The sequence below is a fragment of the Dermacentor andersoni genome, chromosome 2 (genome assembly GCF_023375885.2).
Source record: "Dermacentor andersoni chromosome 2, qqDerAnde1_hic_scaffold, whole genome shotgun sequence".
Taxonomy (NCBI): domain Eukaryota; kingdom Metazoa; phylum Arthropoda; class Arachnida; order Ixodida; family Ixodidae; genus Dermacentor; species Dermacentor andersoni.
This window is the reverse complement of record NC_092815.1, coordinates 35085779-35109983: the sequence shown is the minus strand read 5'-3', so window position 1 is coordinate 35109983 and position 24205 is coordinate 35085779. Positions and strand designations below refer to the sequence as shown.

Sequence of the window (24205 nt, the reverse complement as noted above, 5' to 3'; positions counted from 1 at the left end):
TGGTAATGCCACTGAAAATACGCGGAACATCAAATGCATAACCGAGTGAGTTCTTGGCTTCGTTATCGTCGCACATTTAATGGTCATTCATTGAAATTCTCAAGCCACTTTCTTAAAGCTGTAACGGGTAAGTAATCCGCGATGTTGTAAAAGCGCAAAAACTAATTAACTGGGAGGAAAAGCGACTTATATTTGCGTTTCTCAGTAATTCGTAAGTAGGGCCACAGATTTATGTTTATGTAGGCCAACGTTTATTAACGCGAGTACAATATATGTCCCATTACGCGAAAATCCGTCGGCGTGACGGAAGGTTGTTACCAAAACGGCCGACACCACTAAGAGTATGAACACTTCAAAAAACGCTCGGACTGACGTCAACTTTCTGAGGGAGGTTCCTTTAAACAAGTTAAACTTATGTCATTGAAAAGAAAATTTGATACATTTCAGTCTGGGTGGGAACCGACCCTGGTCCTCCGGGCTGCGAGACGAGCACGCTTCTGCCAAAGCCACGGCGGCTCCACAGTTCTTTCCAAGTGTGCCTAGTGCTTACGTTCATGAGCGCGTTCATGCGTGCAATTAGCGAGTTCACGATGTTGGAGGTCTAAAAATGGTATAATATTTCTGCATTGCCACACGTAAGCACTCATAACGAGAGAGAGAGAGAGAGAGAGAGAAGATAGGAAAGGCAGGGAGGTTAACCAGACGCACGTCCGGTTCGCTACCCTGCGCTGGGGAAAGGAGTATGGGGATGAAGAGAGAGAGGAAATAAAGAGAGAGCACAGTTTCGCGCACATTTGAAGGTTCGCACCGAGTCTACACATGGTTGCGAAGACCTGTCGACCTGAGGCATTTCAACAGCGCTTTCGTGGCTTTCTGTGCCATCGACGTACACGGCCATGGTTCAGGGATCTTCATTACCGAAAATGGTCTAGAGTCCAGCTGGTTCAGTGCTGTCCAGAGCGCTGCCCGCTCGATGTCGTATTGGGGACAGATACATAGGATGTGTTCAATCGTTTCTGTGGTTCCACAAGAGCCGCTCATAGGCGTATCCCACATTCCAATGCGGAACGAGCACGCCTTCGTAAATGCAACGCCGAGCCAGAGGCGGCACAATATTGTGGCCTCAAAGCGGGAAACTTTTGATGGCACTTGTAGCCTTAAGGATGGATGCAGCCTATGGGGATGACACTTCAGAAGGCTGGGAGTAGACCAGTATTTGCGTGTCATAGTTTTAGCCACGAAAAGATGCTTTCTTGCAGCGTCGGTTCTGGATAAGGGGATTGGAACTGGCAAAAGGCTTATGACTGCTTCCATCTGTAATCACTCATACGTAATTTATTATAAGACGGGGCTAGAACTAAATGTTTAAATAACTACTGAGAAGGCAGTGTTGCGCTGGGAATTGCAAGATAGGATATGTCTATACACAGATTTACAGCACGTGTCACAGAAAACGTCTCCATAAAGTAGCTCTCTTATTAACAGCAGTACTTCTCGTCATACCTATAAAACAAGCATCGAAGAAAGAATAAGTGCCTTTAGTGCTGAATGTACCAGCACGGGAACGGGTAAAACAGGCAAAGAAAACTATATGCTTCAATATGGAAGAGTTAAACAATCAATTCGATCAACAAAGTAACAATGCGCTTGACGGTGTTTATTTGTTGCAGTAAAGTTATAAGGTAGCGCTTATTGTTTCGTTGCGAAGTTCTGTTGAGAATTGAGTGGGTGAACGGTGCATCTGTGGCAGTAAGTGCATGACGCTATACATATATACGTCGACTAGTTAGAGTTATAGTGCTGAGATGGCATATTTGTGGTAGCGTTTAGCGCTTATCCTGACTTGTAGAAACTAGGCTCTTGGTGCTTCCCCCTTTCAAAAGCTATTCGTGTTTTTTTCTGTAACATCCCCCCTACAGCAATCAATGCCTTCACGTAAATTGTAGTATCATAATAAGTAAATAAATAAATAGATAAATAAAGAAATAAATAAATAAAAAAATCTGTGTGGTCCTTTGCTGACTGATGTAGTTAACGTGAAATGGAAGCCTGAGTGAGCCCTCGAGAAAAATCGCTACAGCGATAAAACGGAAGTTTTTAGCAATCACAACCTGCAGTCTGGTAGCAGAAAATGTCCGATGGTAATTATTTAGCCGAAGTAATGACAACAGCAAAACTCTGTCCGTGACAGCGGGCACTGCACTGGGACTGGATGTCCTTGCTAAAGGCAACGAATCTAGTCGCAAAGATTGGTGTGACGGAATGATACGCCGACATGCAAAGGGACGAGCTGCGATTTTACGTGCTGACCGATGCACGCGTCTCGTTCATTTTTTTTCCTTCTCGAAGCTTCTCCCTGTCTCGTCACACTGACCCGCCTTTCATTACGTTTTCTGCTTTCTTTTCCTCTCGCTGCTGTTTCCAAAGCAGTCCTTGTCACGGCCACATGCATTCCGCAGGAATACTCGACGAGGGGGATCGCTGTTCAGGATGTTGGAGGAGAACCACGCAAGAGAGGCTGCTTCCATCGCCCTCATCGACTCGAGGGGGAGGAGGGGCGAGGCAGCTCGAGCGTCCGCCGCGATTCAGTCGAGACGCTCATGAGCTTTCAATGCCACTTGCCGCCTCGACAAAAACCCCGGGAATCAAAAGGTCCCCCCGGATCGCCTTCCACTGACGTCACCTCGGATAGCGGCGCTGTTGGGGAAGCGCTTCACACGCAAGGCGTGGAATAAGGAGCTGTAACGGAAAAGGAGGTTCGGGGGCGGGGAGGTGCTGGAGGGTGAAGTGTGGGAGGGAATGCGTGCGTGTGTGTGCGTGGAGACGGCTGCTTATGCTCGCTTTTATTTACGTCTCTCCTCGAAATACGCCGGTGCAGCAAGCCTCGGGGATGCGCCGTGAAGGAAGCGCGCGGAGCTTTCGCGCAATCAATGTGTTTCTCTGTACTGGCGCCACCGGGGAGAGCGCGCGCGTGGAACCACAAAAGGGGTCCCGCGCCAGTCCAATGCAGGCATTCGCTCACGAGTAGCAACGGGAGCGGATATAGAGGGACTTCTGAGAAACGACGAACGAAAGAAACGGAGGGACGGTCGACTCCTGCGCTCGAAGAGGGACGAGCCTTCTTAGGTTGCAGGCCAAACGAAAACCGGCGCGAAACAGGACACTTCGGGCACCGAGGAAGATACCACGCCCTGGAGCTAGAAAGGCGCCGGTGGGTCAGACATACAGAAGCGGGAAACACAAGAAGAAGCAAGCATGCTGGACGCGACGTGAGAGCATAAGGGTGAGGGGAAAAAGGAGGCAAGGCATCGCCGACCCGGGGTTGTTTCAATGGAGGTCCTCTTTCTGACACCACGGGTGTCGACCACGCTACTGGGTCGACGCAATAGAGAGGGGAGCCCAAGGAACTTTTTTCTCGCCCGGCAATCGGTTTGTTAGCGCGCTTTTGTCTCTTACGTTATACCTGCTTGTGTCAGCCTCGCGCGCCGTCTCTATCCCTATTTCGTTCGTTTTTCTTTTTTTTTTCTTTTTTACTCATGATAGCGCTTGTTTGTTGTTTTTTTCTTATCACGGCTTTCAAGGCTGGCTTGGCTGGCCTTACGCCGTCGTGTCTGTTTGCTTGTTATCGTTCGCTTATTTGTGGTTCTCCTCTTCTATGTCTCGCTGTGCTCCTATCGGTTGTCACATATAAGGCGAAGCGGAGATTGATTTTTCAGGCACTCTTTGAGTTGCGCTAAGCCTGTCGACGAAGACGACAGCCGGTACGTTGCGTTAACAGACGAATGCACACTGACGAGACGCGATAACATATAAGACGTGCAATTCATCCGAATAATCGTGTACTTATGCAAGTGGTATAAGAAATTTCGCCCTGTTCAAAACGCAGTAAAAGTACTGCAAGAATAATATATTCTACGCTTGGAACTGTGGGTTCTCGTCTTTAATGTGGGCGCCTAAGCGGTGGGCCCCCTTACGCGCGCTTTCCTATTATGAAACTTGTTCACATCCGAGTTACGTAACGCTAAAGAACGGCAAGGCAAAACACATACACCAGAAACTACTCAATCTGGACTAAACTTTATTTTGTTATAACGTGCCCGTTCTATTGGACATCACGTCTAATGCTTTTTGTTTATTACCGTGCAGAGGAATACAACGGCTACGTCGGTTCATGTCTACACTTCACGGCCCTTTATCCCCGATTGATATTTGGGCGCAGAAACTAGAGTGTAAACAATATATACGCGACACATCTGTTTTGATGTATAGTTTCGCAACAACTGCTTATGCGCGTGAAAAAATATAGAAGACAAAAGCACAATGCTTATGCACCACCAAAACGCGCGATCCATCTGAAATTCAAACGGGGAAATCTTAATTGGCGTTATTGAAAAACAAGGACGGTTCACATTTCCATTATTGCGTAACCGCCAGCCCGGTCTCTCGCAGAGATGCTTGCTCAACATGGCAGCTGGACGGATAACACGTAGACACAAGGAGAAACGAAATTTCAATTTTAACGTTTTTGTTAAAGAAAACAAATATGAAAACACGGAGTCACACATACGTCGCGTGCTACGAATTTCCTCGCCGTGTCAACTGTTCGGCCACCGCATGAAAATATGCTCTTTATTCTCATGTCAACTGCTGCAACAATGTAACGAAAATTTGTCGTTACTCAGCGCGCCCTGGATTACATTTTGCACGAATACAAGTGTCGTCGTTCATTTTGATGCCCGCGGATGGCTTAGTGAGCTGAGTTTTCGCTGCCGCTTTCTGCGTACATGTTTTTTTGTGTGTTAGTTTCTTTAGAAGTAGCCGCGGAGTAGAGGTGGTGTGTATCGTGAGAGCACAAAAAACAACTAGATGTACAAGTATTAGGCATCGGGTGGTGGGAGATGTAAGATACGTACTGCCGTCACAATCACATGTTATTATTCTGTGCTCTCGCGCTCGTAGCAAGAAAGAACATAACTTTGAATATATCAGAAATAGGTATTAAACTGGGGGGTTTATATTCCCTAAACTGCATAGTGGGCTATGGGAGACCACGTAGTGCAAGACTCTGAATCAATTTTGATCCACTGAGGTTCTGTGCACCCCAAGCACGGCACACCAAAGTGATTTTGCATAACGGCGTGTGGGAACTACCGTCATGATCGGCGTTAGGGGCCAGACACATCGACGTCGCGGCTAGTGGAATGAGAAGACGAGTCATGCTCCAACTGTGGTTGGGCCTGCTGGTGGGAACTTATTGTTATTATTGTTATTATTATTGTTATTATTGTTAACTGACAGGAATTTGCCATATGTTTAAGTTCCTTGCAGGAAAGACCTGGGGAGTGCCAATACACTCTATGCTGCAACTGTACAGGGTCCTTTTTATTGGATTCCTGCGGTACAGCCCAGCGGTCATGTCCAACACCTGCAGAACTAACCTGACTATAATCGAAAGCATCCAAGCCCAAGCCCTCAAGATATGTCTTGGTCTACCGCGGAGTGCGTCAACGACTGAAGTTATTGCAGTCGCTCAAGATTCCACTATTAGAACGCACATAAGCATTGAAACAATGCGTGTGCACATAAGACACTTCGCCCGGACCCCTACCCACCACGTAGCAAGTCTCCCAGTAGGTAGGCCCCACAGGAGATTCAGTGCGACTATCTTCGCGCACCATGCCTCTTTCAGTTCAGGTTACACACCTGCGGCAAGGCCTTCCATTCCTCCATGGTGTATGCGCCGTACTCAAGTGAACCTTACAATCCCAGGACATCACAAAAAGTCGGACTTGCCGTCATCAGCGCTCAAGCAACTAACTTTACTTCTCTTTTACGAGAAATACAGCGACTGCACACACGTCTACACTGATGGATCAACTACATCAACCAGTTCCGGTGGCGCTGTAGTTATACCGACAATGAGAATAACCAAGCGGTTCAAGGCTTCCCATTTCACTACGTCTACAGCTGCACAGCTCGCGGCTCTCCGCGACGCGCTTCAAGTGATAAATGCTGAAAGTCCTAGAAAATGGGCAGTCTTCTGCGATTCAAGGCCGGCCTTGCAATGTGTGCAGTCGTTTCTCCGACATGGAACTCACGATCAGCTCACGTGCGAAATCGCGGAACTTGTCCATCACTTAAGAGAAAATGGCCATGATATCTCTTTTCAGTGGATACCGGGTCATTGCGGTATCATTGGAAATGATGACGCCGATAAGGCAGCTCGGACGTCAAAACAAGAAGACCGCTGCGTTCCCATTCCTCTCTCAAGAACCGACGCCGCGAGACAACTTGGCATTCTAGCACGCACGATCTCCTTAGCAGAGTGGAATAGCGTACATACAAGGCGCACAAGACTACACAGACTAAACCCGTCACTTCAACTCGGACCTCCAGCCGGTCTGCACCGGCGTGAAGCGTCTCTTCTGTGTCGGTTATGGCTTGGAGTTGCCTTCACGAATACCTACTCAGCACTAATTGGAATGACTGATAGTCGTGCTTGTGATGTTTGCGGATGCATTGACCACTTATTGTGCCATTGTCCTCAATTTCAAGCACAAAGACAATCTCTGTGCAACACATTGAGAAAATTAGGTGATCGTCCTCCTTTTGAACAGAGAATTCTAGAGCACCGTCCCGACCGATAATTAGCTCAGAAGGCAGTGAAGGCACTTTTGTGTTTTCTCAGAACTTCTGGTTTGCGCGAGCGGCTTTAACTCAAGTGCTGTTCGTACACGTATCTACACTTTCTCTCTCCCTTCTCTCTCTTCCCCTTTTCCCATTCCCCAGCGTAGGGTAGCCAACCAGACTATTGACTGGTTAACATCCCTGCCTTCCTGTATTCCTCTCTCTCTCTCTCTCTCTCTCTCTCTATATATATATATATATATATATATATATATATATATATATATATATATTGTTATTTCTTTTATATTTAATCACCTCAAATACCCCTATTCTGAGTTTTACGTGAGGAAAGGTCAAGTACACATAGAAATTTAGAGAATTCTGGGGTTTTACATGCCAAAACTACGATTTGATTATGAGGCACGCCGTAGTGGTGGACTCCGGATTAATCCTCACTACATGATGTTACTTAACGTGCACCCAATGCATGGTACACGGGGGTTCTTGCATTTGGCCCCCATCAAAATGCGGCCGCCGCAAGTGCGTATAAAAATGAATCAATAAATGGGGAAGAAACGGCAACTGCAGTACTGAAAAAAAAAAAAAAGAAAGTGTGAATTACAACAAGTGCAAACAAACTGCAAATGCAAAACATATAGAATGGAATAGTATAAACATGCACTTCGTAATAATTAGCTCTATGAAAACGAAAAGTAAGTACAAAGGCAAAATTGAACACTCCAAGTATGCAGCATCGGTGACAAACAAGTTGTAGTACACAATACAAGAAGTTATAGTACACTTGATATATCGATGTAAAGACCTAAAAGTACCACATTATAACTTATTAACAACTTATCAAAAACTTTTACTCATGGCCAGGACTTCGGGTGTGCTGCTTTTCTACAGACAATGTCGGAAAGCGGTCGCTGCTGCCCGGGGATCGAACCCTCGGCCTCGTGATAGCGCGGATATTGTTTTACATAGTTTATTTAAGCACAACACGTACAATCGTTTGATATGAGTTCATTTATGCAACAATAATGTAAAATCTGGATCACGTTGAATATTTCCACACAGCTCATACTTTTGCAATGCTTTCAACAAAAATATTTATAAAGATAGCGCGCATTGATTTCCCAATATATATGTGCCACATGTCCCACTGCGTCATACCGCGTGTAGGCCAAACAGGAAGGCAAGATGGAGATTGGTATACCCTGCAAGCTCTAGTGCAAGAAAACGACTGCGCTACCACGGCGGGTAGCGATAAAATTACGATGGGAGAATATGAATTGAGGCAAGGATAATGTCTGCTGAGAACGATAATGAGATTGAAGCATGGATCACTCTACGGCTTAGCTCCTTCCTGAAGAGCTGCGATAAAATCTGAACAAGTGAAAGCTGCAGAAATTGAACCGGCCAAGAATTCAAACTAAAACGCCGACGTTAATCTATTTCTTATCTACGTTAACTGGTTTTTAAAGTCGTTATTTTTTCTTGTTACATACCAACAAACTGAGGAACCCTTGTTATTCGTAGCTATAAACCTTACTGTCGTTTTTGTTCAGAATAATATAGAAGAGAGATGGGCCCGCGAAAGCGGGATTAAAAGAGCAAGGAAGTCTTAAAACGGAGATTGCGCTGCCGAGTTGGTCACCGGCAGGAATGGTGTCCGCTTTGTTGTTCTGCCGAGGACGGAACAGCTCTCGTAAATTCCAATAAGTCTTCCCTCAAAGCACCGGCTGTAAAATGTTTTTATTACTGCGGCAGGTTGCCCTGTGCAAGGCTATTCGGGCCGGCGAACCCGTGTTACGGCGTCGGCCGAACAGGCGACCTCGCGCAAACATTGCATTGATACTATGCCACAAGGCAGGAGGACGACGTAGAGGCAATGTGCTCGCGCTTGCAATGCGAAACCCTACACTGTGGAACGCCGCACTGAACATCCCGTGCGTCACCTACTGAAGCGTGTTGCAGAAACAATAGGACTGGACTTGAAAATAAAAGCCTTCCCACTGTGCGACCATGGCAAAGGAGAATAGGCGTCAAACTGTGTCCATAGCACGTGCCGGACAACCGAGTAAAACACGTCACCGGGATACAAGGTTCTTGCCTTTACGTCGAATAAATGTTTTGTCCGTTCGCTAAAGAAGTTGCTCTTGAGATGCTATTGGGCATTCAATGACGCTGTTCTCTGTAATTTTATAGCTGGCACGTGGCGTTGAACTCGCTTCCTATGTAATGAAACTATCTTTTTTTTTTCATGTTCGCGAGATCTTTATCAACGTGTGAAATGGATTGACATTTTCAATAATAGCAACATGATGGACAGTAACGTATAAGTCCGATGTGACACATCACAAAACGCTTGAATTTAAAATTGAAAACGCCATAAAATACGGAGCGCCATTTCACGAAGTAAACGCACTTCATTATCGAGCTGTTATGCTCCAACAGCCAAGAAAGTTAATGGCATACAAATCAGTTTTTTTTTTTTTTTTTTTTGGGGGGGGGGGTTCAGTAACATCGATAGACGTACTCATTAACTACTAATTATTGTCCACATAGCAGGAACACTACAGAACCAATGAAATTAGATGCCTAGCATCCCCCTCCTACATAAGTGCCTGCACTTGATTAAATGCGTGCGTTTTCATTAGAAAACACTCTGATATGCGCCTCTCTAAAGGTGGACGCCGATCAAAAAATGACGAAATGCCGAATGCGCTGATTACATTGCCAGCGTCGGCTGCAGCCGAGTAAACCGACGGCATCGAAAGCGGCGGTTGAAACGGACCGTGGCAGCGTCACGCCACACACCCGTACGCGCGGGCGACGAGGCGAAATTATCGCGGAGCGGAAATGAAACAGCACGCGGACAGCTTGACAGCTCACGAGAGGAGCCCGCTATCACTTTCTGAGCCTCCCCACGACTCGCTTCGACGAGAAGGACGCATTCCGGCGCTCATTTTTCCTTGTCCTTCAAGCCTGGGACGCGAGCGTCCTCTTCGTCGCCATCCAGTGGGCCAACCCCGCTGGCCAGAGTTTTCTCTTTTTCTCTCATTTGTCACTTCTACCGTTTTCTTTTCCCTTTTTTTTGGATGGTGTTTTTTTTATTCTTATTGCCGCTATTTTCGTCACGTCATCCCGGACGTCAGCGCCGGCCTTTTCATTTGGCGCCAACAGCCGCGCGTTCCAGGCCTCTTTGCGACCACCTTTCCTAAGGAACGCTGAGACACGGACGGGCGCTGCTTATTTTTCTTTCCCCACCCATTCTGGGTGGTTTTTCTGTAGCCGGCGTCTTCATAGGCGTAGCCTTTGCCGCTGCTGCCACTCGTCTGAAGGCGTCACTCTGCTGTTTTATGATGCGCGGTGTGCGAGCGGGTCGCAGGAGGGTGATGGGCCAAGGAGGACACCCCACGGCACACGTCGAGATCAGTCGTTGTCGTCGCCTCGGTGTGTGCCTCGGTCCTTCTCTCTTTCGCACAATCGATACCAGATGGCGCAAGTGACCACGCGAGCTGGCCGGACTACGATTAGTGGCGGAGGGTCAACGAGAAGATAATCGAACAGCATCCGCACCACACTTCGGGCAAGGCTTTCTCCGCGCGCAACGCGAGTCGAACTACACAACGCGTCCATCGTTCACTCCTTCTCACTTAGTCTGCTTTCCTCTTCTCTTCTTCAGTTCGCCTACATTTCTCTCCTCCTCGTCTGCACACCCTGGTGATTCTTTCTCGTCCTTCACTTCTCTTCGTCTTTCACGCCCACACAACCGCGCTCACAATTCCTCCTCTCCCCCGCATACCCTCCCCGCGTCTTTCCTTTTCCCGACAATGTTTCATAACTTGAGTCATTGCTTTCCCCCTTGTGCTGCTCGCTGGGCGTGCTCCGCTGATGCAGTGTCGTCCACACGATTCGTTTCCTCCTACGGCTCTCGTTGCTCCGCCGTTGATAAGGCCTTTCTTCTACCGCCACGTACACGGTTGGACCGAAATGAAAGGAAATGACATCTTCACTTTTCTTCGCACTGCTCAGCAGTGTCTAAATCCTTGTCGACAGAAGCAGCAACGTGGTGCAACACTACCTCTTTCATCGACAGGGCCCCGTCGCCGAAGGGGAGGGCACCCCTCTGAAAACTCTTCATTGAATAGAACGCTAAGACGTCCGGTGGCAAACTCGAGAAGCCTTGCGCAAACTAAACGAGCCACCAGCGGTTCTAAGCGCGCCAGAGGAGAGTCGAAGGCGAAGATGCAGGCGGCGTCTCCCAAGCCTCGGCGTTCGGAATCCGCCTTTGGCCACTGCGGCCGGGGTTTCTCAGCGTCTGTGGAGCATGAAAGCGGATAGCGACTTAGTCGGGGCCTCCCCTTTTCAGAGAGCTGGCGCAGCCAACTTTTCTCGCAGCGTGCCTGCCAGTGTGGAAGTGATTGCTGCTATAACGACGTCGTCGAGCCGGGCCCGCACAGCCGTACCTATAGAGGCAAGATTTGCTTAGAGCAGAGCGCCTCTCTCGCAAAAGTCGTACACTGCTGCCCGAAGGAGCTCGGAGAAAGGCTGGATGGAAAGGGGCCACTGCCGAATTCTTGCGCAAGTCCGCGCCCCTCGTGAGGGCGACTCTTCATGGTGTTCGTTTGGCGACGCGGCAGCGCCGGTCTTGATGGAGGCCACGAGTCGCGCGCGATTCGGGTTTGCCGCGCTCAAGGGCGCTTCGCCTTTGTGGCTAGTGCACGACTCTACGAGATGATGATACGGTGCCCCAGGCGGCACTCGGGCTGCAGGGCAGCGAGACACAAGTAAATAAACATCGGTGAATTGAAAAACGAGGCTCTCAGGTTGCGTAAGCTCCGCGGAGATACTAACGTTAAGCTGCGTCGGCGAACCCTGTACGTTTACGAAATCATCGTGCAGCAAAAGAGAAAATAATATGCTGATGTCTTGTGCGAGTGGCTCTCCCTCCGCAACGGTTTGCTTACTTTCAAATGCGTATGCTACCTTTTATCCTGCATGCCAATTTCCCTATTATAAAAGCTTCGCCCAAGCTTGATCTCTATGATGAAGTGTCTCGTACAATGCTGTTTCTTCTGATGGCGAAAACTTCTAAAGTTTATCTCTTAAATTTTTAAGCAAAGTTCACTTGCTTGCTGCCAGCCGACCTAATAGTTTAAACAATTTGTCGAGTTTAAATTCTGTTAAATGCTGCGTTTTACGATTTTAAACGTCTGGCCGATTTCTGCATCATCGTACTAATCTACATGATATGTATGCTGGTACGCTCTGTAGTCTTCCACTTAACGTTTTCACTACTCTTTTCACTTGATTTCTTTGTTTCTCGATTTATTGTTTTTTAAGAGTAAGTGCACACCGAACATTTAACCATAGAAGTACTTCTATACATAATGTAAGAAACGAGGAATATGCTCTCAATTTTACAAAATACGGTATTTGTGATGCGTAATTAACGTACGACTCGGAGGATGGAGAGAAAAAAACTGTAGTAATCTAGAGAGGCAGCCCGTGTACCACTACATGTTATTAATTAATTAAACTTGAGACAAACACGTATGCACACACCTTCAAGACAAAGCAGTCGAAGTTCAAACAGCCTGCTAGACGGTAAAGAAAACTTGGGTTTATCTACTTGGTTCATTTTGTAAGTATAGACAGGACAACGTGCAAAAAACATGGACAAAGAAGGGACATGCAAAGAAAGATGGGCGCAGTCCTCTTTTACGTGTCCTTCTGCGTTCTACTTTAGTCTTTAGATTTCTCCTGTAGCTCTTCCTTTCCACTTTCCTCCCCTCCTTCGTATCTTCCATTTCTGTGTTGCTGTCACCTCCCTTCTGAAGAGTAGGCAGGCGTTGTGATCCTTCCGGTGGCAGTTGCCAGCCTGCTCCTCGCTTTACCTTTCCTATTAATTGTGTACATATGTTCAATACAAATAATAATAATAATAATAATAATAATAATAATAATAATAATAATAATAATAATAATAATAATAATAATAATAATAATAATAATTATTATTATTATTATTATTATTATTATTATTATTATTATTATTATTATTATTATTATTATTATTATTATTATTGTCGTTGTGTTTTGCATGTTGCCTTGCCTATGTCTAAAGAGTTTTCTACTGAACAAATGTTCTTCAAGCTGCACACGTTAGACAGAGAGAGAACAGCAAGCTATCAGCCAACAGAGGTATTTAACTTCTCCCACGTCGTTAGTGAAGGCACTTTTGTGCTTTCTCAGAACGTCTGGTTTGCACGAGCGGCTTTAACTCAAGTACTGTCCGTACACGTCTCTGCACCTTCTCGCTCCCTTCTCTCTCTTCCTCATTTCCCTTTCCCAGCGTAGGGTAGCCAACTAGACTCTTGGCTGGTAAACATCCCTGCCTTCCTATATTCCTCTCTCTCTTTCCCACGTCGTTGACAATCTCTTCCCATAGTGAACGGAGTATTTTCGCTTCCGGATATATATATATATATATATATATATATATATATATATATTGTTAAGTATAGGAAGACACAGACGGAAGAGGCTATTTACAATAGACTGTAGCCAGAGCGCCAGGCCGACGTTGTTGTTGTTGTCCTGAGTGGCCGTGGCACATACCCACAGTGGGGGATTGGCCATGAATAGGGTGGTCCAATTAGGTGCATAAAAATAATAATAATAACCAGGGAGTTAACAATTTAAGCGTTGGAGTTTAAAAGTAAACGTTTTGTGTTTGTAGAAAAAAAAAGGAAATAATCAGAAGAAAACCGGGTATAAAATAATAATAGTAATAATAATAATAGATAAGAAATAAAAGAAAGCTATGGTTGGGAGGGAGAAAAATCAGTCTAGGCCGACATTCGCTCGCGCCAAGGGCACAGACCCACTTCGTCGTCGTTCTCGCGGCGGCTCGTCTCTTGAGTATCTCCCGATAATATCGTAATAGTACCCCCCGGCGGCAAAAGCGCCGTCACGGTGCTGTTAAATATCCAAGGTGCGTGGAGAGTTGTAGGGCTTGAGTTGGGCGACGTGGACAATGTCACTGGTTGTCACAGCGGAGGATGTAGTGGGCGTGGCTAGAACAATTTCATAGGTGACATCGGTCACTTGGTGGAGCACGCGATGTGGGCCTGTATAACAGAAAAGCAGTTTTTCACAAAGGCCGACTTTGCGCGATGGCGACCAAAGCAACACGAGGGTGCCGGGCACAAAATGGACATCACAGTGACGGAGGTCGTAACGTTGCTTCTGTTCGTCTTGAGACACGTGTAGACGAACGCGCGCAAGTTGACGAGCATGGTCAGCACGGGCGATTGCATCACGGGAATAAGCGCTTGTTGAAGCTGTGGTGGATGGAAGCACAGTGATTAGTAGTAGCGTCGGTTCTCGGCCATACAAGAGGTAAAACGGGGAAAAGCCAGCAGTTTCGAGACGGGAAGAGTTGTACGCAAAGGTAATGTAAGGTAGAGCCAGGTTCCAGGGACGGTGGTCGTCTGAAACGTATTTCGATAGCATGTCGGTAAAGGTGCGGTTCAAACGCTCAGTGAGGCCGTTCGTTTGAGGGTGGTAGGAGGTGGTAAATTTATGCTGTATGGAGCAGGCCCGTATGGTGTCGTCAATGACTTTGGCCAACAACGTACGGCCATGGTCTGTTAGCAATTGACGCGGAGCACCATGCATCAAAATGATATCATGTAGATGGAAGTCCGACACATCAGTTGCGCAACTGGTCTGTAGAGCGCGGATTACGGCGTAGCGGGTCGCGTAGCCAAACGGCAACCCACTTGTTTCCTGATGTAGATTCCGGAAATGGGCCGAGAAGGTCTAAGCCAACACAATGGAAGGGCTCGGCAGGGATATCGAGCGGCTGCAGGTAACCAGAGGGGAGCTGGAAAGGCTTCTTGCGTCGTTGGCAAAGTTCACAAGCGGCGACGTAACGTCGTACGGAACGGGCAAGGCCCGGCCATAAAAAAAATGGCGGCGTACACGGTCATAGGTTCGAGATACGCCGAGGTGTCCTGCCATTGGTGCGTCGTGAAGCTCTTTTAGAACGGTTGAGCGGAGGTGTTTAGGTACGAAAAGTAGGAACTCAGAGCCGTCCGGATGAAGGTTACGACGGTACAGAGTACCGTCGCGGAGGACGAAGAGGCGTAGAGTGGCATCGGCTGGAGAGTGTTCAAAACGGTCGATGAGTGCTCTGATGTAGGCGTCATGACGTTGCTCGTCGGCGAAATGAAGCAGCTGTGATACAGAGAATACGCAAGCAGCACTGGTAATATTGGAGGAGTCAGGGTCGTCAACAGGGTAATGCGACAAGCTGCCAGCGTCTTGGTGCAGGCGGCCAGACTTGTAGACCATGGCGTATGAAAATTCTTGTAGCCTCAAAGCCCATCGACCAAGTCGGCCTGTAGGATCTTTTAGCGATGAGAGCCAGCAGAGAGCATGATGGTCAGTGACCACGGAAAAAGGGTGACCGTAGAGGTAAGGACGGAACTTCGCAACCGCCCAGACAACAGCAAGGCATTCTCGTTGCGTAATGGAATAGTTGCGCTCCGACGGTGCTAGGAGGCGGCTCGCGTAAGCAATAACGCGATCCTGGCCACGCTGACGCTGGGCTAAGACGGCACCTATGCCATGACCGCTGGCATCTGTAGGAAATTCCGTAGAGGCATCATGGTCGAAGTGGGCGAGAATGGGTGGTGAGGAGAGAAGAGTGACGAGACGAGAGAAGGCGGCGGCTTCTGCAGTACCGCACGAGAACTGTGCGCCTTTCTTCAAAAGATTAGTGAGGGGTCTAGCAATTGTCGTAAAATCTGGAACAAAACCACGAAAGTACGAGCATAGTCCTACAAAACTTCGGACGTCTGCGGCTGTCTTCGGAACCGGAAAGTCTCGGACAGCGCGAGTTTTGTCGGGATCAGGCTGTACTCCGGAAGCGTCAACGAGATGGCCCAGAAGAGTAATTTGATGGTGACCGAAACGACATTTGGACAAGTTAAGTTGCAGTAAGCTTCGCCTTTCGATATACATCAAGTATAGTTGTTAGGCGCTCGAGGTGAGTGTCGAACGTTGGCGAGAAGACGATGACGTCGTGGAGGTAGCAGAGGCGTGTGGACCATTTGAAACCTCGGAGCAAGGAATCCATCATATGCTCAAAGGTGTCAGGGGCGTTGCATAATCCAAACGGCATTACTTTAAGTTGGTATAGGCCATCAGGTGTGATGAACGCGGTTTTTTCTCTGTCCATATCGTCAACAGCAATCTGTACGGCTTGCAATCAGCAAGCAGTACCCAGAACGAAGATCAATAGAAGAGAAATAGCTAGAACCATGGAGACAGTCAAGGGCATCGTCTATACGTGGGAGCGAGTAGACATCCTTCTTAGTAATGTTGTTCAGATGAGGGTAGTCTACACAGAAGCGCCATGTGCCGTCCTTCTTAACCAACACCACAGGTGACGCCCAGGGACTCGAAGAAGGCTCAATGATGTTTTTATCTAGCATTTTGTTCACTTCACTTGGAATTACTCGGCGTTCCGACGCAGAAACTCGATACGGTCTTCGGTGAATAGGCGTAGCATCGCAACTAAGAATCCGATGCTTGACCGCGAGCGTCCGGCCTAAAGGGCGATCGTCGAAGTCGAAAATATCTCGGTAGGACGATAATACTTGGCAAAGGTCTTCAGCCTGCGCAGAGGATAGATCCGTCGCAGCCATTTTCTTTTTGTTGGGATTGGTGCCGGCGCGAGGGGCCTGCGAAGCTCGCAAGAACCATCGGTTGATAACGCTGCCACATGATGGTGGCCGAGACAATCAACGTTGGCACGGCAAATACCTTGCGGTAGAATTTGCCGCACTATATATATATATATATATATATATATATATATATATATATATATATATATATATATATATATATATATATATATATATATATATATATATATATATATATATATGAATTTTGTGTTAGTCACGGTCGTTTCTAACTCTTCCACTGTATAGTTCAGATAATTGTGCACACAGCCAGGCGTAAGTACGCCTTGGGTGCTAAGCACAGTACAAAAAGTGTTGTCACTGTTACTGAACCTGCTATTAAACGAACCTGCGAACTTAGCAAGGTTTATGCTTACCCTATAGTTATGCTGCGAGCTATATGTATATGCACACAACTAAGAAGACGATATAGGGAAGTACGTTAGACTGGCTACCATTCAGTGTTGTTAGAACAGTAGTTCTGAGAATGGCTTCAACGCGTGCTTATATAGGTTCAATGACTTCCGCTGTCAGATATTAAATACTTAAGGTAAGCAATGAAAACGGCTACCTAAACGAATATTGCATGTGCATTGACTAAGGTTTGCGCCAGTGAAAAGGAGGATGGTTTGGTATTTGGTGCTCGTACATGTCCGGCGTTATATACCGCTCACCGAACAACCGTTCTGACGTATCTACTTCGCCGCACGAACGGTGATTACGACAAAACTTGTACTAACACACGCAAGTTTCCGGTAATAAGTATCAACTTTCTTAAGAGGGCAAAACACGGCTTTTCTAACGATGACAACGCGCCAAGCTATTCTGCATGCACTACTGCTTCAGGGAGACACGATTGCACTTCCCGCGACGAACACAGTGTTGAGGATCAAGCCAGTGTATCCACGAACGCTACACTTTGTGTTACCTAATGGATGGATGGATGGATGGATGCAAAACTTTAATAAAGGTCCTGAGGTACGCGACTCAGCGCGCTGCGGGCCGCTCCCACGTTGGGACAGTCAGGCCATGCCCGACCGCCGCATCGTGGGCCCTCTGGACAGCCCATAGCTGCGCCCCGGCATCGGGGCTCTTGATAGCGGAGAGCCACTTGTCTTCATTGATTCGTTCTGTGCCTCGTAACGAGGGGCAACGCCAGAGCATGTGGTCTAGGCTAGCGATGTCATTGCAGTGCCTGCAAGAACTAGTGGCATAGGTGTCGGGATAAATCTTGTGGAATAAAGCCGGGCTGGGATACGAGCCTGTTTGCAATAATCTGAGGGTCAATGTCTGCGCTCTATTTAACGTCTTGTGTGGAAGGGGAAAGTCTCTCCTGCCGAGATAGAAGTGCTGCGCAATTTCATTGTCTGTGGTCGGTTGATCTCTGTTCTCCACCACTGCGGGCCGGCGTTGGAGTTCTCCATGGTCGCGGAAAGCGAGACCTCGCGCCTTGGAGTGGGCCAGCTCGTTGAGGTTTGTGGGGCCTCCCATGAAGGATCCCATGTGAGCGGCGAACCACGTGAGAGTGTGGGTAATGGCTAATGACAATTTATACGGTTTGTATTGCTCTCAGTATCCTTGATCCAGACAAGGATTGTTTCAGGCCAATATTGTGCTCCCACTCCTACACGAATTATCTGCGGCCTCGCCACGAGCAAAACATGAGCCAGAACGCACAGAATTAACGAAGCACAGATTCTTCAGTACTTGAATAGCCCGGATTATTACACGGCAGCGTGTCCCCTTAGAGAGGGGAATCGCTTCCCCTATAGGCCACTCGTAGCGTTCATGACACGGGTCACAGCCAAGCTCAAGTAAAATGAATAATTTACTTGAATAAATGGTATGGAATAAATCCTAAGGGTCGTCAATTCACAATATTGCGAATCGACTACTATTAAAATCATGCTGAACTACACGCAGAACACGCCAACCGCGATGAATCGAATGTGAAGAGACGGTAACGAACCAACACTCGAATCTAGAGTCACTATTAGGCCGGCCCGTCTTTAGATCTACTAACATATATCATGCTTAGCTCACGAAAGAGAAATACAAGAACGACACCCACGCAGTGAGGCATATGCAATACATTCGATTCTGCCACAGAGATCGATCATGGAGCAAGACACGCGCCGCGATCGCTATACAGTAACCATGAAATCGGAAGCCAGAGCAACGTCGATTCTCGTTTCCACAGGAAATCACGGGCGGAAGGAAACCGGCGAGCTATATCGCCCCACGTCGCATTGTGTAAGCAAAACACTGGAACCCGGCAACAAAGGGGTAGCGAATCGGCGCCATTTGATACAGCGCGCACGCGAGTCGGCGCAGCGCGACGTCGGTCCCTCTATCGCGAGCCCGCCGACTCGGAGCAACCACCGGCACTGCATGACGACGACTCAATCTTCGCGTCATCTGAAAAGGCGTCAATCGGCGCGGCAAGAAAGCTTTTCCTCTCAGCCCGATTCTGTTGTACGTGGGAGAAGCGCGCACGCGCTCCTGCTCGTGCCACACGTTGCAAGGCTGGAGCGGGCACTGCTTCTTCCGCAGCAGAAAGAGAGGAAAAGGGGAAACGGAACGATGCGCTGGGGGGGGGGGGGGGGGAGTCCGGGGGGGTGAGACGCTAGCTCCTCCGTCACGTGACGGCGGGGACGCATCAATCTGAAGCCAGGGAGGCAAAACCCATCGAAGCTGAAACCCACCTCGGGGCCGCGGGGCGAAAGCCATCGAACTGGAAGCAACGCTGGCGGACGGGGAAAGGAGAATCGCACGGCGCGGAGCGCGGGTCAAGCCAACCGGAAACTTCCCTTCGCCCACCTCCTCACCTAACTTCCCCCGCGCGCTGTGCGCTCCTTCCTTCCGCAGAAGCATCACTCTGTTCCTCGTAGCGCGCGTATCTGGCTTTCCTGCCTGCTGGCCTGCTGCATGGGCCGAGCTTCTCGCCACTGGCAGCCGGAAGCGCCTGTGGTCCTCTGCAGCGACCACGAGTTACTCTGGCCGGCTTTGCAGATAGTTATAATTGAGTCAACTCCCCCACCGCCACTCCGGTCGCAACCGCAGTTCGTCTTCGCTGCCCTTCTCACCTCCGACTAGCGCTCCTCCCCCCTACTCGCTTTCTCGTTATGACGAACGATGCTGGTAAATTGTTGCTTTTCTTTCTTAACTTTCAAATTTTTCGAATGCTCTGGCACTCTCAATCTGTGGTTTCAACATTCATAAAAAAAAAGAACGCTGACTTCTGAAGAATGTTGCTCTCCAGCTTGATTATATATATACTTCACGCGTCATCGACTCAGTTGTTTTACATCATGGAATTGAAGCTCCTCTTTTCACAAATGCATACCATTACGCCTCGGTGGCTACACATCCATGTACCGACACTGGATATTAGTATAATGTTCTAAAACTAAGTTATTTTTCCCATCCTCTCGTAATGACTAATCGGCAGCAAGATACCTTATTCCGGGATGGCGATGTTCAAGGCTGATTTAGCCTTTCGATATCATACTAATTAAAATTTTACGGTGTTCTCAACGCGGACCGTGAACTGAAGTGTCATCTCTCATAACTATTGCTTTGTCAGGCAGTTCTTTTAAACATTTCTGTGTGGACGTAAAGTCATGCCCCAACACATTTTTCCCGCAAGTGTTGTACTACCGTGTCGTGTCCGCTTCCCATTTCATAAGAATAAGAAAAGTTTCTGAAGCATTGTATGTTCTTGCACCAGATAAACTTATGTGCCAACTCCGACTACTTAATGGTTCGATTAGCAGCATGTCTTTACGATTCCAAGAACATCAATACCTCTTGGCAATATATTGTTTCTTCCTGGATTCCTTCAGTTCAGTAATAACAACGTTTCAAAGATCTTGGGTCACCCGGACCTGCTATCGTGTTATCGAAGTGCAATCTTAAAAAAGAGAGACGATTAAAAAACAAGGCAAGTACATTTTTCGCAATGCAAACGAGCAACATGACCCCGCATCAGAATCAATGTACGGACGCTGGAGAGAAATTTCAATAACTGGCTATATGTAAAAGCAACACAAATTAGCTTTACAGAAACCGTGTAATATTGGAAATCAAGCGTTTCCACAAACTAGTTCTGTTCTGCGACCATAATTCTCGCTTTTCGAACTTCATGCCGCGACGCACCAACGTCCGCCTGGCCGCAAGTCACCTATCGGTACAGCGTGCGACTGATCAGCCAAGCAACCATGGAAAATTTTGGACTGAACCCGTCCGATAAACTCTGTGGCCATGGGCACCCCAACTAGGTGCTGCCTGCGCCGACAGGACTATCTGACCCATTAGTCACCAGCTGCTTTTGCGGCTGAAAGCCGGCGTCGAGGTGCTGTTTCGGCTGTTACGATGCGACGCGCTGTAGCGCACTCTTCAGCGCTAAACAGCTTGCCCGTACGTCAGGATCACATCCGTAGCAAGGACCATGTATTATTTTTCTTCTTTTTTTTCATTATGCAAACAGTGCCGCAAGGGCCGGGCGATGTTGACAAAGACAACGCACAACGGGTGATACTGACAATGCAGCGCCTGAGCAGTTGACACCGAGTTGTCTTGTCTTCGCCGTTGCTTGTATAATGCTTAAAGTGAACCAATTAGCCGTCCTTCAGACAGTTATAATTGTTTATCCTTGTGGATGTGGGTGCTCCTCATACAGTTGAGTTGACCCTCTTGCTCGTAACGCGGTCATTCTTTCTCCGCACGCTGGAACCATCGCTCGTTAACCATCCAGGCTGACCGCCTGCCCCTTTTCGCTGTCTCTCTCGCTTTCTGTCTACGCTCTTCTTCGTGTTCTGTGTTTTCATTTGTTTTCACAACAATGTTCGCAATAAACTTTGTACTCCGTTTCGAAGTAGTTTTCAACGGCCATTGACGCTTCTATTATTTTTTTCAGTTGTGCTACTGGTACTACTACAGGTATTTATATCATTTACAAAGAAAGAAAGAAAGAAAGAAAGAAAGAAAGAAAGAAAGAAAGAAAGAAAGAAAGAAAGAAAGAAAGAAAGAAAGAAAGAAAGAAAGAAAGAAAGAAATGCAAATCTCACGCACTACATCTGAGAATCGACGTTACGCGAAGAAGTATTTTGCAGGTAGCTGGCTATTCAGCATCTTTGGGGATTCTTCAAAGGGTTACCAGATGAGTAAACGTGTTTGTGTAAATCCAGCAAGCAATGCTGTGTGACGAAAGGAGCAAGCTGGCGATGACGATAGTATGACGGTGACAGCAAGAGGACAATTTCCTTCTTTTTTTCAGCGAAGAAACGTTACGACCTGGGCCACTATTTTGTAGCGATGCCTTATGCCTTATTCTATGCTATTCTTATCATCCACCACACACGGCCGCCTGATCGCGTTGATAATGTGGGCAGACCGTCGCTCTGACCAGTGGCCAAGCGCGAAAAGCCTGAAAAGGCATCGCTACAAAACACCGGCCCTGTTGTGTGACTTCCTGTAGAGTTACTTTGTAGGCACCCTTGCTCCTTAAAGGCAGCCTATACAGTAACTCTAACCCCGTAGGCTCCTACAGAAGGCGGTACAACGCCGCGCAGCGTGCTCGTAACCTTAACAGCTTTTACGAAAGGGCAACTGAGTGCAGGCTGATATCGAAGGCGGTTCATTATGCAAAGAAGAGGTGAGGCGTGCAGACAGGACACAAGAGTAGAGAAGTGGACAACACGAACGCCGACTATCAACTGAAGCGAGCACTTGCATAAGGAAGAGATTTAGTGCCTTAACAGTTATCTCTCACGCAGACCGGCACATGTACCCAACTGACACGTGGGGATACCATTTCTGAGCTTGCGCAGATGAGTTTTGTGTCTTCTTTCCTTTTTTCGCCTCAGTGCTCGCTCCAGTTGATAGTCGGCGTTCGTGTTGTCCACTTCTATACTCTTGTGTCCTGTCTGCACGCCTCACCTCTTCTTTGCATAATGAATCCTTACAAACTAGCTCAGCTTTCTGTCGTTCGAAGGCGGTGCAGTCCAAGACACAGTCTCCAAGCGATAGCTGCCACGAGGCAAGAATGGTAGAAGCTGGCATGCGCCTTGCCCTTGAAGCACGAACAAAACATAATTGAATCTGTGGCCGAATGGAAAATGACGCACACGAACGTGTTATCGCTCGTTGTACGTGACGTGACAGTCGTCTCTAAGGGCTAGTTGGCGTTGGCAGGAGATAAGTATGCGTGCCAGTATGACCTCATTGTCACACTACTGCGAAGCGTGAAAAACTTGTATCGAGATTCTATAAATCTTCTCTTTTCTGCCCCTGTGTGCAGAGAAATGTGCAGTGGCTTTTATGGACTAGATGTCCTAAAGAGAGTTCAAATGATGGCTGTTAAACGAGTTGTCAAATCTTCATTTTACTAACTTCATAGCGATTTCTTACTAACAAAGCAAGGGCTAAACGACTGAGGCAGCTTTGTTAGGCAAACAACCAATTGCTCGTTGTATAAAACCCGGACTGCAGAGCACGCGTTCAACACCTGCATGGACGCCGTTTCCTCTGGGATATACTGCATCGAACTCCAGGAAAGGAACCTTTAATTACTCCTCATTCTAATCCGCATTTTCCGGTGGAAGATGTCGATGCCACATGCTCCGTATGATCATGCGACTGGAGTACTGGAATAGCTGTGCGACATGCAGATATTATTGTAGTCAATAATGAAAAATTCAGTTAAAAGTGTCGCACATATAGCTGAGTCTTTTAAGGCACAAGAAGAACCGCCCGATTGGGTGCCCGTCTTGGACGACTTTGTTAATTTGAAACGCTTTCGAAGCGGGCTCCACCATGAACATCGTGTAGGTGGCGTTTGTTATTGCTGGTTTTGCCCAACAAGCAACGAAAAGAAAAGAATAGGATCGCGGCCTAATGGTTAGAGCACCGGGATGCTGTGCTTGGACACCGAAGTTCGATCCCACAATCGGACACGCGTGGAAGAAGAGCGAAAACAAAGTGAAACAGCAACCTACCTACCGCAGTGCGCCCGGAATGAGCCAGAGAACGCTCCACGTTAAAAGGACGAAAGAAACCAAGCGCCTTTCCTACTCTATAGAAGTGTTGTGGCCAAGCCTATAGAAAACATCAATATCATGCGGCTTTCCTTGTGGTTTCTAAATTTGCTGTCTCCTACTGCTCCGGCGTTGCCAGCGTTAGCTCAGTTTGGCAGCGGATTACCTTGACTTTTTCCTGACGAAGACGTAGACGTCGAAATCTCGGTCGATGGCTCCGTTTTCCCCATCGCTGCCTCGATTTCTGCGACATGAAGGAGGAGTAAGAAGAAGAAAAGAAGAGTGAGAAACGGTATTAAGTTTTATTTCAGGAGGGTCTCCTGAACCCCTCACCCCACCCCAGGCACGTGCACACAAGTAACGTATAAATAAAGTGAAGAATTCACTTTAAGAAAAACTACAGAGCGAATTTCTCGAGGAAGAATGAATCTATACAGGTGTGTTTTTGTTTATTCCCTACTAGGGCAAATATATCCACGAAAATGTAGTTACACTTGTGGTAATGCCAGAACCAGCGATAAAAAATATAAAAATGCAAAGTACTATAGGGGAAACAATTCGGGATGCTAGATTTGTGCAACATGAGTAACCCCACTCAGGGCGCGTCATTTGCTGTTTCTGTTTATACACGGAGTCCATTGTATGAAACAACAGAGAAAGGCAGCAGAGAACACAAAAGGAAAGTAAAGCTTTAAGTACGCCCGGTAGCATGGAAGTCTCCATCGCCCATCACTATAATAAAAAGTAACGAGAGACAGCACCGCAACG

General features: G+C 47.5%; 1 protein-coding gene across 1 annotated transcript in view; it reads right to left on the bottom strand.

The window, feature by feature from the left end:
- Positions 1-24205, bottom strand: part of LOC126542475 (titin-like) — a 221690-nt gene that overhangs the window by 12723 nt on the left and 184762 nt on the right. The window contains exon 11 of the mRNA XM_055077276.2: positions 23604-23681. Coding sequence (XP_054933251.1) covers positions 23604-23681 — 78 coding nt within the window. The remainder of the gene's footprint in view (positions 1-23603; positions 23682-24205) is intronic.